The following is a 17,960-nucleotide window of genomic DNA, read 5'->3' as shown; positions in this document are numbered from 1 at the left end:
AATGCATTGTTCAATGTATTTTCATGTGGATTTTCTCAATGGAATATGTTGAAGAATTGTAACGTGTCATAACAGGTTCATACTGCGTGAAATCGACCACTTATTCGAAACTTAATTTATAAAAAAGTAAAAAAAGTTAAGGAAATTTTTTTTTTTTAAAAAAAAAAGCCATAAGAAAATTCAAATTAACAACAATACGGAATAACACGTAAATGGAAAATAAAAAACTTTGGTTTATTTCCTTTAATTGTCCTTTTAATAAACTTTTATTTGGTACTTCCGAATATATTTCAGCCCTTACTCACTTTTAAAAGGAAATCGATCATATCTGTTATACTTTTTAATTTTCGATTTATTCTTGTTTTAAAATTTTTAATATAAATCGTTCTCGGGCTGGGTGCGTTACGTGCGTAACATGCGTAACGTTATCCCAAAATTACAAGTATCGATTGGAAGAAGAATCACAAAGAACATAATAAACAAAAAAAAAACGTGCTTCTTTTTTCTTTTTTTTTTCTTAACTTAAATAATTAAGTTTCTTGAAACTTTAAAAAAAAAAAAAAAGTTAGTAGTGGACCGGTACTTTCACGTTTTTAATTTTTTTAATTCGTCTTTTTGACGATCAACCTTAACTGTTATGGGGTTAGGGATGATCATATATTAAGTAGGTATATGTAGGCCAATTAGATTGTCATAAATCACATTTTGATTATTTAAAATCTCCAAATTTTTTAAAAGAGCATCATATTATCACATTACTAGTATATCAATGGGTTCATTGTTTAATTTATTAACTAGTATAACTAAGTTATTCAGTTATTTCTAAATTTGTTGTCATTTATAATTGTGATTCAAACAATAGCAGATAAGTGTCATTATCACCTATACTATCCTAATTAATAATATCTAGATTATCCTTATCACAATATCGTGAAAAAAAAGGAGTAATCCGGAAAACATCTCCCAAAGATATCCGTGATTCTAGAAAATGTTCAAGGTGTAACTATATGTCCGGAAAACATCAACGAAACATGAAAAAAACCGGTCAATTCTATGATGATCAGTTTCTTTCTTTCCGGACACATGTCAAACGATTTAATCCGCTCATTGTGGGAAAATTTTAAAATTTTTCAAACGTCCCTTAAATTTAATTTAATATTAAAAAAACGTTAAATTAAGGATCTACATTATTCGAGCATCTTGAGAATCTTTTTCATAAGGTTTAATTTTAATTTAATTTTAAACATAACATTTGAAGTTATTCAGATGATGACATATAATCGGTCAAAAAAATCATAACTATTCGGATTAATTTCTTTTATAAAAAGAAATTTTCGTAAACATCTATCTCACATAAAAATTGATAAAAAAATGTATTACTGTATCTAATATCTATCCCGATTAAAGTTTAATTATTAATTAAATATTAATAAATTTTTTTTATATTATGAAATTTAAGGAATAGTAATAATGTTTTGTCTAATATAATTTTAATATATAATATTATATATATTTTACAGTTAATTTGTATTTATAAAAATTAAATATTAATATATGTTAAATATATTAAATAGATTAAATAGATTAAATAGTACATTTTAGTACATTTAGTACATTTAATACATTGTGATTGATTATCTTTGAAAATTTTTATTATTTGTAATCAGTGAAATGTTGATCGTCGAATCTTCAATTTTAATTATGTTAAGATTCTACTTTCGGTGTACAATATTTTGGTTTCAAAAAAAAATAAAAGTAAACATCTCCCTACTTGTCTAATTTATGTGTAAAGTTTAATTTACTTTATATATAAATTCATATTTCATACAAAGGTTTGTTTTTGTTCATTTTCTTGCTTAAAAGTTTATTATTGAATACTATGAATAAAAAATATAAAATACCTTTTTAAATAATAATAAAAAAGTTTTTATAAATACTCATTATTTATTCTCATTATCTTTCCTTTGTTCAATCTCCCAATACTTTTAAAAAAAGTGATTAATAATTTTATTTAAACGCGTTCAAGTGTTAAGTTCTTATACTCTATTATTGGATAAGATTTTTCTTGCTATAAAGACTTGCTATAGCATATATAGAATTACATTACATGAACTAGGTCATAATATATACATTATGACCTAGTTGCACTAAGTTGTTACCTAGTTACTGTTAAATTATTACCTAGTTACCGTTCTGTTACAGAAGTATTTGCTTTTCATTCACCTACATGCTTTTGGTGGCTTATTTTGTGATTATTCTTTCTAGTTACTTCTTTTTGTATTTGTTACAGTGCTCTTATTTCCTTTCTTTTTCCTTTTCTCTTTTTATTTGTCTATTGGGTTGCTTCTTCTTCTTTTCCGTTTCCTTTACATACATTGCTGTTATATGAAATTTTTTGGTATAGTATTTAGCTTTCATTTCTTTTCACAGATGCTTGTTTGTTATTTATTGTTTGAGGGTTTGGTTTGACTCTGGAGTTTATTTGTGGTATGCATTTTTTTTGATATGATATGTGGCCTTTGTTTTTCGCCACAAATGCTAGTTGGTTATATGTTGTTTGAGGTTTAGTTCAGCTCTGATACTTGTTTACGCTATGTAGTTTTTTGTAATATGCATCTTTTCTCTTGTTAAGTAATTCTAATGAAGGCGATTAATTGTTAATCTTGGATTTGATTGCACCATGGGCTTTATTGTTGAGAAGATGTGTTTGGGATGGAGTGTAAAAAAAATATTGGGTGTGATGAGGGCGAGATACATTTTGCTAAACTTGGATGCTGAAATCACGTTCATCTCAAAGTTCTTGAATGAGAGGGAGGGCCAAAAAATAAACTGCTCCTATCTCTCTTCGCCAAGTATCTGAAAAAAATATTCATTGATGCAGTTAATTCATGATTGATTTCGGCTAATATTATGCCATAATTTTGGCTGATCTTTAGGACACGTGATTCAAAGATCTAGCTTGGCTTCCTGTGATTAGATTTATGTGATTTTGAGCTCGTTTGAATAAGGATGTTAAGAAATCATGAGTCATTTTTTTGTATAAGTTCTTAAGAATTTCTAGCCTTCCAGCCCTTTTCTTGCCTAATAGAAATAGTATCTAAAGGTAAAAATTTTATTTCTTTTCCTTATTATATATTTACTTTCAGATACTATAGATGATAGATAAGAAAACCATTGGCTATCTATCAGACTGTAAAAGAAAGCTCTTCTTCAGATGTTTTTTCATATTGTGCTGTCTTTAATGTCCTTAGAGAAAATTTTCTGAAGACACTTTCTAGAGATAACTATAATATTAATTTTTGGGTTTTTAAGTTTATTGATTGTGTTCTTTTATATATGTCCTTAATGTCCTTAGTGTCCTTAGTAAAAAATAAGTTGTAGGAAAAAATTCAAAACTTTTTCTATACTACTTATATATGCTATATGGGTGGTATATAGATACTATATGGATGGTATATACATAATATACATATACTTAAAAAATAAAAAAAAGGTTGGGTATTCTTATTTTTCTAAGGATACTAAAGAGTAAAAACACTAGGGACACATATCTAGAAGTCTTTCCAGAATACTAAAAATGTTAAAAAGCCTACTTTTAACGTCCCAAAAGTGTTTTCAGAAAACTTTTTCTAGAAACAACTTTCTAAGGCTAGCACTCTATTGTATCAAACACTTTTATTTTATCGAGAGCCTATTCCAATACTTCTGATATTTACCCAGAACCTTACCTATTACTAAGATATGTTGCCGGTAGAAATTTCACTTTCATATGAAACCTTACCTTAGGATTTGCTTAAATTTTATTGGTTAATTAACTAAAAAGGAAAAAAATCATAACAATGTAATATAAAATTTCCTTTTATAGTAGGATCTTTAAAGAGTTTTATATGTAAACCTTACCTTAGGCTACAGGGTAACCTATCTTAATAGTAGATGGGATTCGTATTTGATCACAGAAAGTGATCTATCTTAATTATAAGTAAGTGGGATCCTGCAGCATATTAAATATTCCCTTGTACTAAAGCTTTATGAAGCAATCCAAACAACCGTTACCTACATTCAAAAGAAAATTCAAATACAGATATTAAAGTATAAAGATTCAGAGAATGGACTTTATTTTGATATATATATATGGGACCTGAACTAAAGATTGCCAAGTTTGAAATTAAAATAATCAAATATGAAGGTGAAGCAGTGAAATTAAAATCTTTGATAGATCAGGCAGTTATTAAAGGTTTAATAGTTTACACAGATTATAATTTCCTCCTATATTCCATAAGTACTTTTCAATTAAACACAGATTTTTTTAACCTTTTTCTAGAATTTTTGGCTAAACTAATAATGGAAATTAACAAAAAAATTATGGATGTTATTTTCTAGTATACAAAGAATATAATCAGTACTGAAAATGTTGAACTTCATGAATATTTTTGAAAGTGATGAGCATTCTTAGTGCAGAAACCAGCAGAAAAGCCTCAAATGATCTTAGTGTTAAAATCTACATTAATATAATAGTGCAGAAAAAATATTATTACAGATTTTATTGGTGATAAAGTTCTAGAAAAGCATCTTCATTTTGCTATATTAGATTTGAAAAAAAATTCTTGGATGTTTTAATAGTCCCCTTCAAGTTCAAAAGCTTATTGTTATAAATGAAACTGGAATATTTAATGTGGAATAGCATAAATTTAATAGATATCTTAAATTTCTCATAACAGAAAGAAGGGTAGTTATAGAATGAAAAGATCTTGAAACCAAGTGATTAAAAGATTTTGCTGGATATATGATTACAAGTAACAGGATGTTCTAATTAAAATAGATATAGGAGATGTTTATATAGTGTGTTTTGATGTTTTACTATGCTATAGAGGAAATACAAAGTATTTCAAAAGACTAGGAAATATATTTAACCATCTCAATACATTTGATGTAATTATGAAATATCTTTTTAGTCTTGATATTTTAGATTTTGATCTACAAGAAATTCCTGCAACTAAAATAAAATCAGATATAATGTGAGACTAACTACCTAATTCCATTCGACTTATAATCAATTATATTTCTCCATGGTATAAATATAAAATAGCCAAACCAAGTTGTACATCACTATATCAAAATTATCTTGAATGGTGTGGGAAAATGGGAAAAAACCATTTAATAGTGCCATACTAAGAAAGAAATGTAATTTTTTATGTATTATTGAACTGACTTCTAGCAACATTTTTATTTCATAAATAAAGTATTATTATTTATTATTTTATCAGTACATGAGAAGCGGATCACATGAAATAACGCAACCGAATGTGCTACATAAAAACTTATATTAATGCCCAATATTCTCTTTTTTGAACAGAAATAAAATTTTATTTCAGTCTAAAAAGTAACTATTTTTTCGTCTAAATCTAATATTCCTATAAAATGTAATGCTATATTTACCTTTGAAACTAATACACCAGCTTCTATTTCTACTTCCACTATTACAGCAAAAGAAAAAAATGCTTACTTAAGCTCGATGGTGGTTTAAAAATATAAAACGAAGGAAATTATAGATTTCGTATATGGAAAAGGACTTGATGCTTAATAATAATAACTTGAAGATTATTGAAAAAGAAAAGATTACTACTGCGTTCTTTCAAAATAATTGAAGAAAAACTTGCAGTATTAGTTTAAAGGTTTAGGATCCACTTCAAACCCCGCTGACTTCAAGCAGTTAACTTAAGTGTTGTAAATTAAAGTCGTTTTTCTTGCCTACAAAATCTTGAAAGACTTGAATGAAGTGCTGAAGAAATATGGGATTGTTAGCAGAGATATAACTCGCATTCTACAGTTCATACCATGTAAGTAACATCAGATTAAAGGATTCTTTTTTATATATTTCGAGCTCATATATCATAATATAGCCACTCACACCATTAAATAAAGTACTTTCAAATTTAAGCTATGCATTGATGACATTCTTCGTAAAATAAAAAATATGGGTCCAGTTGTAGATAGTAATAAAACTATGCAGTGCAAATATATTTCAATAATCTTACCATCATGATGTTAGACCAACTGAAACTTTATGTTTACTGAATAGCAATATTTAATAAGCATTAAAATTTTATATTTATTAAGCAATAAATGCTTAATATATTAAATAAGTACTAAATTTTAATATTTATTAACCATTTACAACATACCTTATATTTTATAAGTGCTAATAATAAATATTAATAAATTACTTTAACCAACATCGTGATGACATACAGCTGTAAGTATTCTTGGTGATTTGGTAATTACATCTTAGGCAAATATAATTGATGAAGAAAATACAGGCCATGTCAACTATACCATCAAAAAAAATTATCAGTGAGATATTGGAGAAAATAATTTGCAAGTAGAATTAAGCAACTATGAGTATCTGTTAAAACTTAATACAATATCGAAGTACTTGTAATGTAAGTATAACAAATTCTACTAGTTTACTCGCTATAGAATAATAATGGACTATTGCTAACTTACTATTTTATTTCCCTCAAATGAATATAAATATGAACAAGAAAAAAAGAAAGGTGGATGAGGCATTCGATTCTAACTACTATAACTACGTCTATAATATAGTCAGTACTGGAATTGACTGGTACTTCATTCTTTATAGCACTAAAGGTATATATAGTATGAGTAGAACTGAATACCGAATTTCACTAACAGAAGACATTTTCAAAGATGATACAGAATTGTGTAAGAATGTGAAGAGGGTTTTAGAAGTGATTGTAAAATTATTAAAGGATAGAGCAGTAGGTAGTGAAAAATTTGCAACTAAGAAGTGCTGTATAGAAGAGATAATCAAGAAAAAATAATTGTATAGGAGATTAGCATAGATATCATATATCATAGGCACAGTTCTGAACATTTGTATTTATTTTTTGCATATATTAATAAAAAAATTTTTCTTGGCAAATTTTGCTGACCTTGGATTAAAAAACATCACATGATTTTTTTATTTATTACTATACTAATTTGAACTTTTGAATTATTCCATCTTGTATAAAAAATATTATCAAACATGCAATTTAAGATTAATTCGTTGAGAGAAATAAATTTAATAAATTTGAAACTCTTAGCTAAGACTAGGAAATGGTAACCGTTGGTGCATCCGAAGCATCATAAATTACATGTTCATAAATTTAAACTGAACACTAAAAATATAACACTAAAAATGCTAAAAAAAAGTAATAGTATCACTAAAAAATGTCATTTTATTATCATACTTTCATACTTTGTACTGTGTTGCAAATTTTTAATTTATTCTCATGATTGTCAAAAAAAATAAAAAGTTAACATTTAATTAAAAAAAATACAAAATGTAAAAATTATGAGTAAAAAATTATTTGAATGCCATAAAAAACTTTTAAAAAATAAGAAAATTTAAATCAGGGATAAAAAAATTTTTAAATTTAACGTATAAACAGTAGTCATGTGACTTTATAAAGATATTTTTAGAATCAGGGCATAAAGATGCACGTAAACAAATCTAAAGTTACACCTGATCCTTAGATTTTATTGGCCATACACGCGTGCGGACAGACACCAACATGCATGGTATGGAGTAGAATGGAAGTGTCCTACACTTATGCTTCGGACAATTATTGAACTTAAGAAGGAAAATGCTGAAGTCAAGACTGAGAATATAAAATTAAAGCATGCTTTGGAAGAACATGAAGCCATATTCATGAGTCTAAAATAGAGAGATGAAGAAAAGGCCACCCTTATTGCTAGATTAGATGATGATATCAAGGAAATCAAACAATCTTCAGCTAGTACTAGTTCTGTTGAGAACTCTGATATATGTCAACCTATTCGCACAGAAATTAAAACGTTAGAAGAAAAAGAAATGGATGCTTTTTTAAATGAAGTGCATAAGAAAAGCGTTAGCAACGAAATTAGGAAACATAATAAAAAAAAAACTTCTGCGAGAATCAGCTATCCAGAAAATACTCTTGATTTTCTAGAATACTACATTTAACTGCTATGAGCGAAAGAACGAGCAGGATGCTTCAGCTTGATTAAAGAAATATCTACTAGTATTAGCTGTAACACATCTATCCAGAATTAGCTGAGAGGTACTTTGCATGACATTATATTTTAAGTGACTGAAATTTCACTGACCTTAGGTCAGGAAAAATTGGATATCTTACAAAATATAGTTAACTTATATGAAAAAGTTTGTAATGCAGAAGATATATTAATAAAAACTAATCAGACAGAAATTTTATGTTGGAGTAATTTTATAGCATTTGATAAAAGCATTGATGAAATTATGGTTATAGATAGAGTAGGCCAAAGGACTAATTTATGATTTCATACTTGTGCAGAATCCTGATACTAAGCATTGTGCTCTATATAAGAAAATTGAAAGAACTAGAAAGATTTACAAGTTAACTGAAAGAATAGGATTAGATAAGATCAAACATATCAAATCATACAGTACAAACAGTATTTCAAAATTTATCAATAAAAAAATTCAAAGAGTCATAGATTACTTTACCAAAAATCCCAATATGGAATTTACTAATAATTCTGAGGATGTAGAACAAGATAACGAGGTTCTAGAGAAATCCAATCAGATTAATGTATTGGAAGTCTTGCCTTCAAAGAAATCAACTGCACCTATCCCATTAGTTCATGTCTCTAACACTTCTAATAATTCCAAAAAAGAGGTATGGTTTGATAAAGATATGTTTTTCAATGAGGTGAATCCCACTAAAGTGAACACTGTCACTTCAAACGATGATGTGTATTTTGATCAAATAAATGAAGTTAGTATGCATGATAGTGACTCCAATTTATATAATGATAACTCCAATTCTGATGATTCTGAAGAAGAGATGCTAGATGATTCGGATGATGATGGATATAATAGATATAGTAGATACAGTAGATATAATGAATATGATGAATATGATAGAGGTTATTACTATCGTGATAGAAAATACAAAAGAAAATCCTCTCCAATGATGAGTCCTATTATATTCTTAATAACTAACCGCCTAGGAGAATTTTGCATATTTGGTACTTAATTGTCCTATACTAATAAGTTTATTACTATGTTTTTTTTTCTGAATTACATGGGTGGCTTAGATATCATATGCTGACAGGCTTTCTAAAATATATCATATGTAGTAAGCTACTTTACCGTAGTATATATTTTACACAGTAAGATAGAACCGGATATCTAATATAAAGGTCATAATGAACTTTTGGCCAAAAACACCTTTTTTGCTGAAACTCAAAAAATCATTTTTTGTAAATATCTCAGCACCCAGTAATTCAATTTTAATAAACATTTTTTTATTTTGTAGCAGGATCCCGTCTATTATTAAGATAGATCACCCTGTGGCCTAAGGTAAGGTTTACATATAAAACTCTTTGAAGATCCTACTATAAAAGGAAATTTTCTGTTACATTGTTATGATTTTTTTCCTTTTTAGTTAATTAACTAATAAAATTTAAGCAAATCCTAAGGTAAGGTTTCATATGAAAGTAAAATTTCTACTGGTAACATATTTTAGTAGTAGGCGGGGTCCTTTTGTAGCCCTCATTTAGCTCTACAATTTTAAAAAAATTCGTCAAAATTGGACCATTGAATGCCAAAATATTTACAAAAAATGATTTTTTGAACCCTGAAAAATAGGCCAATTTGCCGAAAATATGACTTATGACCTATTTTGAAAATATTCAGAGTCCTAGTAAGATGTCATTGAATAAAGATTATTATATGACACAGCATGTATTGGCAAACTTTAGAAAAAAACGAATATCATTTGAAAAAATAATCATGTATAATAAATAATCTAAAGTCATAGAATGGCATCATATACTTAAGGCTAGTTCCACATCATGTAATTTTTTTAGCTTAATGTATTGCAAATAAAAGACGTTTAGACTACTAAGTGACCCGAACAATATAGTCAAATATTTTTCTTGTGGCGATTCAATGTACATAAGTATTAATTTTATTACTTGCATGTTAATACAGGTAATTTAGGAAATCTGGATTGGCAAATTATTGGGTAAAAAGAGGACCCCGCTTACTTATAAGATAGGTCACCTCAGGTCTAAGGTAAAAATCATATATAAAATTCTTTGCAAATCCTACTATAAAAGGAAATTTTATGTTACATTGTTATGATTTTTTTCCTTTTTAGCTAATTAACCAATAGAATTTAAGAAAAAAGTAAGGTAAAAACTATTAGTAAAGGGCTAATTTCTATGGTGACCTTTATTATAAGTAAGCGGAATTCTGCAATAAGATTGCCAGCAAAGATCCAAGGACTTTTATTCTTAAACTTTCTTGCATATTCTCAAAATTATTATGTATATTATTGTAAAAGGATCCCTTGATGATCTTTACATATGGATAGCATTAAATTCTTTTATTGTTATATTAAGGAGAGTTCATTGATCAGATTCTCGTAATGCAATTATATTAACGTAATTTTCTCTAAAAGCATATAACAAAATCAATTTTGTGAATTATATAAAAAGGTGATGACTTAGTTAGTAAATCCTTTTATCTGCCTTGTCCAAATAACAAAAAAAAAAATAAGCGAAACATTTAAACTTACCATAATTTACATCATCAATATTATTTTCAATCAAACAAATGAGTATATTCTGTAAAGTATTATAAAGTAAGTTAGTTTATTGCTCAACTAGCTTCTTGAAACATATTATCATGATCTTAATCAATTTTCTGCTATAGATGTTCCATAATAAAACGAACATATTGCTCTTTTTATTATATATCAGCATTTTGATCTTCACTGAGAAAATCACTGACTATTATCACATGTACAATAAACGCAGTGAAACTACTTAGGAAGGAGGTAAGCTCGTATAATAAACTGATATTAGGTAATATCTGTTATTGTCCTTACTGTAGTTATATATATAATAATAATTAGTAACCATCGTATTTGCTGTAATTTCCTGACATTATAGATACTGTAACCTGGTCATCGCAAGTGTGATGAATAAATTTACATTAGTAATTAGACAAATTTAAATTTACAAGTTTATTATTATTCTATTATAGGGTCAAATGCAACATCTATCAGGGCAGGAATTAAAAATTTCATCTGGCACTATCTAAAAAAGGAATGATCTACGTAATGTTATATTCTTTGTTTGGTATATTATTTCAGTGTCATTTACGTCAGTATTATTCAAGGATTTTTTTGGCCAGTTTGGCAGGCCAAAAATGGCCAAACGATCAATGACCAACCCCGGCCACAAGCGGCCAAGTACCAACACAGCCCAGTTGTCGCGGACCCCATGCGATTTTTTTTCTGCTAGTAAAATTAAATATGCACATGCGGATTTCGCATGATACGTGCAAGTATCACATTTTAATATACATACGGATTTACTTCATCTTATGATTCTTTCATTTATATCTAATTTGGTAAGACCTGCAATTGAGAAAGAAATATTATTTTAAAAATTTCATATTGTTTAATAATTCTGAATGGGCCAATTTTGATTTTGAAAAGGCATTTGATGTTCGGCAAAGATTTCCAAAGAAGTGTTTAATAAACAATTTGTAAAATTTATAAATGTAAATGAAATGTTTTTTTTTTTATTTCAGTTTTTTATTATACTGCAAATAATTTTACAATTGGATGACCAAAAATCGATGGTCTACATTTAGGCCACTTTTTTTGCAAAAAAATTGAATTTTAGACGCTGTTTAGAAGGAATAGCTTTGTTATATATGTAATATTTTATGCATCCTTTATTATTATTAAGAAGTGTCAATTTTCAAATTCTTAAGTTACGTGAGGATATATAGAGTATATATTGGGGCCTTGTCTGCGAAATGCCATTTTCTCAAATATACCATTTCCCGAAGTAAATTTTCTGAATGCTCAAACTGGATCATTTCCCGAAGTTAATTTTCTGAATGCTCGAACTGGATCATTTCCCGAAATCAATTTTCTGAATGCTCGATTTCCCGAACTGGATCATTTCCCGAAATTCCCAATTTCCGGAATGTCAATTTCTTAATCTCAATTTCCTGAAGTCCAATTTCCCGAATCTCAATTTCCAATATCTTTACAGTATATACAGCATTTATACAGCAATAATAATAATAAGGATTAAGGAAATTATTGTGTCAAGAATTTTATTGTCAAAGTTATTAAATCTATATACTTGCTGTTTACTATATGCATTGGTTCTCGCATAATGTAGTAATGTATTATTATTTTTATGCGTCTGAAAAATTTATTAAAAATGAACAGGTCCTATAAAAAAAAATCTGGGAAAAACTCCGATAAATGAAAATTTTTTATAGAGAGGCTATTATCAGTTATATTTTTTTATATTATTTATTTAAAACATTTGTTAATTAATATTAATTTATTTTAAATTTTGTAATCAAATAATCTTTTGTCTAAACTGGAATGGGTTAAAAGAAACTTAAAATCATATGAAAATATTTAAGGAATTTTAAATTATTATTTTTTTTTTTCGTCACTGTGATTTATTAATTGTTACTGTATAATAATATAAATAAAATCTATTAAAGAAAATTTTTTTTTATAAATCATTATAAAATGATCTTTCGGAATATCACATAATGTATTTATTATTTTATTTTACTAGCTATATATTTTTAATTTTTTGTAATCAAATAATCTTTCTTGTCCAAACTGGAATGGGTTAAAAGAAATCTAAAAATCATATGGGTTCATGATGATTTTCCGATTGTCTTTTTCCCGAATATTATTTCCTGTAATCAATTTTTCCGATTGGTCATTTCTCGGACTGAATCATTTATTGAAACTTCAATTTCCTAATATTAATATCCCGAAAGGACATTTTATTAATTTAATTATAAATGATGTATAAAAATTTCTAAATAAATTTCATTTATATTTATTATAATAAATTACGATGACAAAAAATAATAAACTATTATGAGAGAACATAATTATAGTGTAGGAAAATGTTATTATGAAAATGTATTTATAGAATTGACTATTATATATGTATTTTTTACGATGTAGATCTGATAAAAATGTTAATATTAATGAGAATCTTATTACAGTTGAAAAAGTTGTACAATAAAATATTCTTTAATCCAAATAGTCGAAAAAAAGACAAATTATGTATAAACTAGGAAACAGAAACTGTTGTAAGTTCGGAGCGAAAAAATAAAACTAAAGTTTGCGATTCCATTGGATGATATCACGATTTTCACGGGAGGAACAGTACCATTTTAATATGTGTGAAATAAAATTTATTAATAATAAAAAAAAAATCATTTCAACCAAAATAATGTCCCGGCAGGTTATACGGACCGTCCGCCTGAAGAAAATTTCTCATATGGATCCTGACTTATCATTATCTATAGTTATTGCCGAATTTATAAATCTATCGAGATATAATTACTTATTCGAGAGATATTGCACAATATTTTTCGATAAGTTTTCTTAGTTGGACATATGACCGGCTATTACTACTTTGAGATTATTTAAAGATTCTAAAATGGTAAAATTTCAAAAAAGGGGGCAATGAGATAAAAGTTAATTATTTGAAAATTTACATTTATCATACAGATTTGCATTATCTCGGTTATTTAAATTAAGATCTACGTTCCAAATTACGAATTTTAGTAAATTTTGGCGTTATTGTCTAGTGGAATCCAGAAAATTACGTGATGGATAAGCGGTATTTTTGCTAACCAATAACAAAATTAGCTTAAAAGATTTGTCATCGATTATTAATTGAAAACAGTTTAACATTCGTATGAACAAAACATATAAAAGACCATGAAATTTTTCTTGTACATACATACTTTCAAGTTTCAACACATTTCACACATTTTTTAAAAAAATTAAAATTCTTTTTCTGCTGATACCATCACATTTAACTTTTTTTTCTAAAAATTTTTTTTTAAAAAATGAGCGAAACTGTACGTACCTAAAAATATTTTTTTTAAAAGTAATTAATTACGCTTTATATTAAATTATATATATATATATATATATATTTTTCTTAATTATATAGCAAACTTATACATTTGAAGTCAATCCAATGACTTGCTCAGGATGCACGAAATCAGTTGAAAAAGCATTAAATAATCTCGGAGGTATATTTTGTTATATATATTGAAGAATATTTAATTCTTACCAAATTTATATAACTAAACGTATTTTTATTTTATGATTTTATAAAGGTGTGGATAATATTAACTTCAATCTTGAAAATAAGACAGTTGTTCTTACAACTGCCAAAACATCTCAAGAAATCGTCGATGCGATCGGAAAAACAGGAAAAACGGCTGAATTGAAATAAATAGTAATAATACGTTTTCTTTTATTAACTATTATTTTATTTAAATATTTATATGTATTATTATTTTAGTAATTTAACAAATCAAAATTTTGTAATAAACGTTATATAAATTTCTTTTTTTTATAAAAAACGCTTTTTTTTTGAATGCATAAATAAAAGAATTGGAAAATTTTTAAGTAATAAAAAGTTACAAAACAAAAAAGAAATAAAGGATGGCATGTGAATTTATAGCTTTATTGATTATCAGTAAATTACAGTACATATATGTACTGTACGGTAGCTTCTCATTATCATCGCAGTCTTGCTTTAACTGAAGCGTTAAATACAACCAAAGTACTAAACCTCCTCTTCCCACCTTATACTATTTATGCCGATAATGTTTACGATACCATTGATCATAGGTTGAATTGTTCCTTATATAATATCATACTTATTCTTTGCTTTCTTAAGAACCGAACGAACCAAATATCTTCTCATTCATAATATCATATTTATTTAAATTTTTTCACTTACCTTAGGAACCGAACCCAATACACCCCCGATTTGTCATTTATCCAAATAAACTCGTCAATGATTGATCATACTTTATAATTATTAACTATAATTAGTAATCTATTTAATCTACTACCAATTAAAACAAATAATACAAGAATTACTCTCAATTTTTCGGATCATATTTTTGTTTTTAAAATTTCATTTTTTATTTTTAATAATTTCAAAAAGGTAAAAAACATCATTCAAATCATAATGAAGAAAGGTAAACAAGTAACATTGAATTTTATACAAAATTTCTAATTATTTATAGATATTACTTTTCGTTTTAGATTTTAGACATACAACACGAAATTGAAATCAAAATCAGAAAATATTATATTTTCACCTCAACAGTCAGAACATTAAATCTTGATTTAATAACGGTCAAATATAACGAACAACTGTCAGAAAAAGTTCAAGAATTATAAAAAGAAGTGCAAGACCTACGAAAGAAAATGAGGAGTTACGAAAGAAGAATTGAGGTTACAAAATTTAGTCATTAATTTATCGATCTTAATCAAGGGGTCCAAGAGTTAGAAGATAAACGAAAAAAACAGGCAGTTTTTGAGGTATCATGATTGGACTAGAGGATTTATGACAATACTAGCAATCGAATTTAAAGAATTGGAAGCTATGTGGAATTAAAAAGAAACTGTTACATCTGAGAAATTTGACCATCATAGAAAGCGCAACGAAGAGCAGGATGAAGTTATTGAAGTACGAAAAAAGAAAATAAAAGACCTTAGACTGCAGTGATGTGCATTTGTACTTCCAATGACATAAAAATTTGGTTGGAAGTTTCCAATCCAAATGGTTTTATTGGAAAATTATGCTTCCAATCTTTCCAAAGGTGCTTCCAATAGTGCTTCCAATATTCCAAGAGCACATCACTGTCTTAGAGATATTGTTGAATGTAAAATTTCATAAACCCAAACGGCCGAACAAGCAATAAAAGAATTAAACACATTAGATTTTCCTCGGGACATGGAGGCCTCCCATAAGATGAAGTAGCTGGAGTATCTTTCACGAGATGCCATAGATGACATCTGCGATAGTTATAATGGGTTGATGCCAAGTAAAGGTTTTAGGAGCATACAATACTCTAACAGTAATTGAGAAAAAACTATAAACACACTCTCATACACATTCGCAAAGCAAATAAAGAACTTTATTATCTAATAAACAATATTACACATGATCACACCTATAAGATGAATCTTTGTTATTCATTTCAACGATCTCTAGACTTCAAAAAGTGGTCAAGGAGTCATACTTAGAATTTATTTGGACTTCAGAGGCAAAAAAACACATGATGCCAAAAGTATTGTACATTACACGAGAAATAAAAGTTACTATTCTAGATTCAATAAAAAAAAAAAATATATCAATATTTTGCCGTTCCAATAGCCACAAAATGGTGGAACTGATTTGATTGGAGAGCATAGGGATGTAAATTCGTTGTGCAATGCAAGAATTTTACGAAAGACAAAGTAAAGGCTTCCCTCGATAGAGATTTTATTGTATGTATATTTATGATTATTTGAAATTAAATCTTATATGACCTCAACTAAAGTCAATAATTATTCAGGAAGGATTTTGTTACAACCATCGGACTAAAAAAAATGTGATTATATGATGTGATTAAAGGGGATAAGTTTATTAGTAATTTGAAATTAATGAGACACAAATCACCATGTTGACCGCTTTGGAACAGTTGAAAGTTTACTTCTCTCCCTCTTCTAGTTTATTTTTTAACAAAAAATTCTTCTTTTTTACTCCCTCAAATTGTTTTTTGTTCGTCTGCAATATCTTCTTTTTTCCATTTGTATAACAATCATGATACAATAATTTTATAGCTAATTTCTTTTGTTTAGAATTGTAAAATATATCAAAAAGTTTAATGTATAAATAAATATCAATGGATTTTCTTTTTTGGCTATTTTCTTTTACACTTTAAAAATCGAAATCTTTTTTTACCCTTTGACGAAACTACTGAAAGTAAATGGTATGTAATATAGCTAGTGGTGCATCTTGTATAGTACTTATTGTATAATGCCTCATCTACGTAACAGTACTTAACAGGCACCTGCTAGTGAGGCGGATTTTAATTACTCGAGATCATGTATTTGCAGGTTTTCATAATAATGTGAATCACTGGAATCACCCATTTAAGTTAGTTTACACAAAGTTTTAAGATAAGACTTTATTTTTAAATATAAATTACTTGGAATCGTAGTTTTTTCAAGGTGTGAATTTCAAATATTACATATCACGTTTCCGTACCATAAAGCCTTTTAATATACTTATTTTGACTAATAATGATAGACTTTTCATTCCGATATTGATAGACTTTTTACCCATCTTTTTAAGTAAACACTACCCATAAGAATATCAAGAAAAAAAAATCCTGAATTTCAACTAGGCACCATAGGATAAATTTGATAATTTCACACTATTACTCGCATTATTAATCTCCTAATGACATTTAATATACTACCTTAATATCATTCGCTATTCTCCCATTTAACATTATTACAATTTTTTATGATACATTTTCCTTCTTTATTTCTATCTCATAGTTATCTTTGATAACAAATCCATCTGTATGAATGCGTTTTACCATATCGCCAAATTTTTCTACTGTTTCTGAGATTGTTTTTCTAACTAATGCTAATAGAAAAGCTTTATGCGTGGGTGTGGGCCATAAAATCTATTATTCCTTTATTCACGTAATACACCACATAAGAAAACTAGTAATTCTTCTGAAGCCTTCCACCTTCTCTTTTAAATTTTATAAGCGCATTATACCATTTACCAAACATGTCCTCTCCTAAGTCCTAACATACATCTATTTTTTCCATAAATGCACTCATACACGTAGGATACATACTTTCGTAATCTAATTCTTAAGCAGAACCTTCATATTATTTAGCCCATATTATACCATCAGTAGATGATTTCATTATCCATTCGCTTTCTTTTTATACAATGATAGTTATTTTAAAAAGTTGTAATGTCTTCTGTGGATAATTATCATATTGATCTTTCCATTTGACTTTTATTGTCAATTCTTCTAACTC

The 17,960-nt window shown here is 27.3% G+C and overlaps 3 protein-coding genes across 5 annotated transcripts; all 3 read left to right on the top strand.

Moving 5' to 3' along the window:
- Positions 1-7,581: 7,581 nt before the first annotated feature.
- OCT59_018421 (uncharacterized protein) lies at positions 7,582-8,008 on the top strand (the record flags this gene model as incomplete). Its single annotated transcript, XM_066148762.1, has 2 exons — positions 7,582-7,584; positions 7,730-8,008. 2 exons carry the CDS (start codon positions 7,582-7,584, stop codon positions 8,006-8,008), a joined length of 282 nt encoding a protein of 93 aa, XP_066004657.1.
- A 535-nt stretch (positions 8,009-8,543) lies between these two features.
- On the top strand, positions 8,544-9,062 carry OCT59_018420 (uncharacterized protein; the record flags this gene model as incomplete). Its single annotated transcript, XM_025310247.1, has 1 exon — positions 8,544-9,062. One exon carries the CDS (start codon positions 8,544-8,546, stop codon positions 9,060-9,062), a length of 519 nt encoding a protein of 172 aa, XP_025184390.1.
- A 4,722-nt stretch (positions 9,063-13,784) lies between these two features.
- Positions 13,785-14,476, top strand: OCT59_018419 (uncharacterized protein). 3 transcript variants are annotated; one of them, XM_066148761.1, is made up of 4 exons: positions 13,843-13,963; positions 14,059-14,140; positions 14,228-14,349; positions 14,416-14,474. In XM_066148761.1, the coding sequence occupies exons 1-3, from the start codon at positions 13,952-13,954 to the stop codon at positions 14,344-14,346; spliced, it is 213 nt and encodes a 70-aa protein (XP_066004656.1). In that variant the 5' UTR covers positions 13,843-13,951; the 3' UTR covers positions 14,347-14,349; positions 14,416-14,474. The 3 variants fall into 3 exon arrangements, with proteins under 3 accessions (XP_025184392.1, XP_066004656.1, XP_066004655.1); XM_025314852.2 differs by having other exon boundaries at positions 13,785-13,963; positions 14,228-14,476; XM_066148760.1 differs by having other exon boundaries at positions 13,843-14,140; positions 14,228-14,474.
- The last annotated feature ends 3,484 nt before the right edge of the window (positions 14,477-17,960 follow it).

The sequence above is a fragment of the Rhizophagus irregularis genome, chromosome 27, assembly GCF_026210795.1.
Source record: "Rhizophagus irregularis chromosome 27, complete sequence".
NCBI classification, from domain to species: domain Eukaryota; kingdom Fungi; phylum Glomeromycota; class Glomeromycetes; order Glomerales; family Glomeraceae; genus Rhizophagus; species Rhizophagus irregularis.
This window is presented reverse-complemented; position numbering and strand designations above follow the sequence as displayed.

Excerpts from the sequence above, each read along its gene's own strand:
- OCT59_018419 (XM_025314852.2), top strand. Across the intron at positions 14,141-14,227 it reads AGCATTAAATAATCTCGGAG|GTGTGGATAATATTAACTTC; the intron begins GTATATTTTGTT and ends GATTTTATAAAG.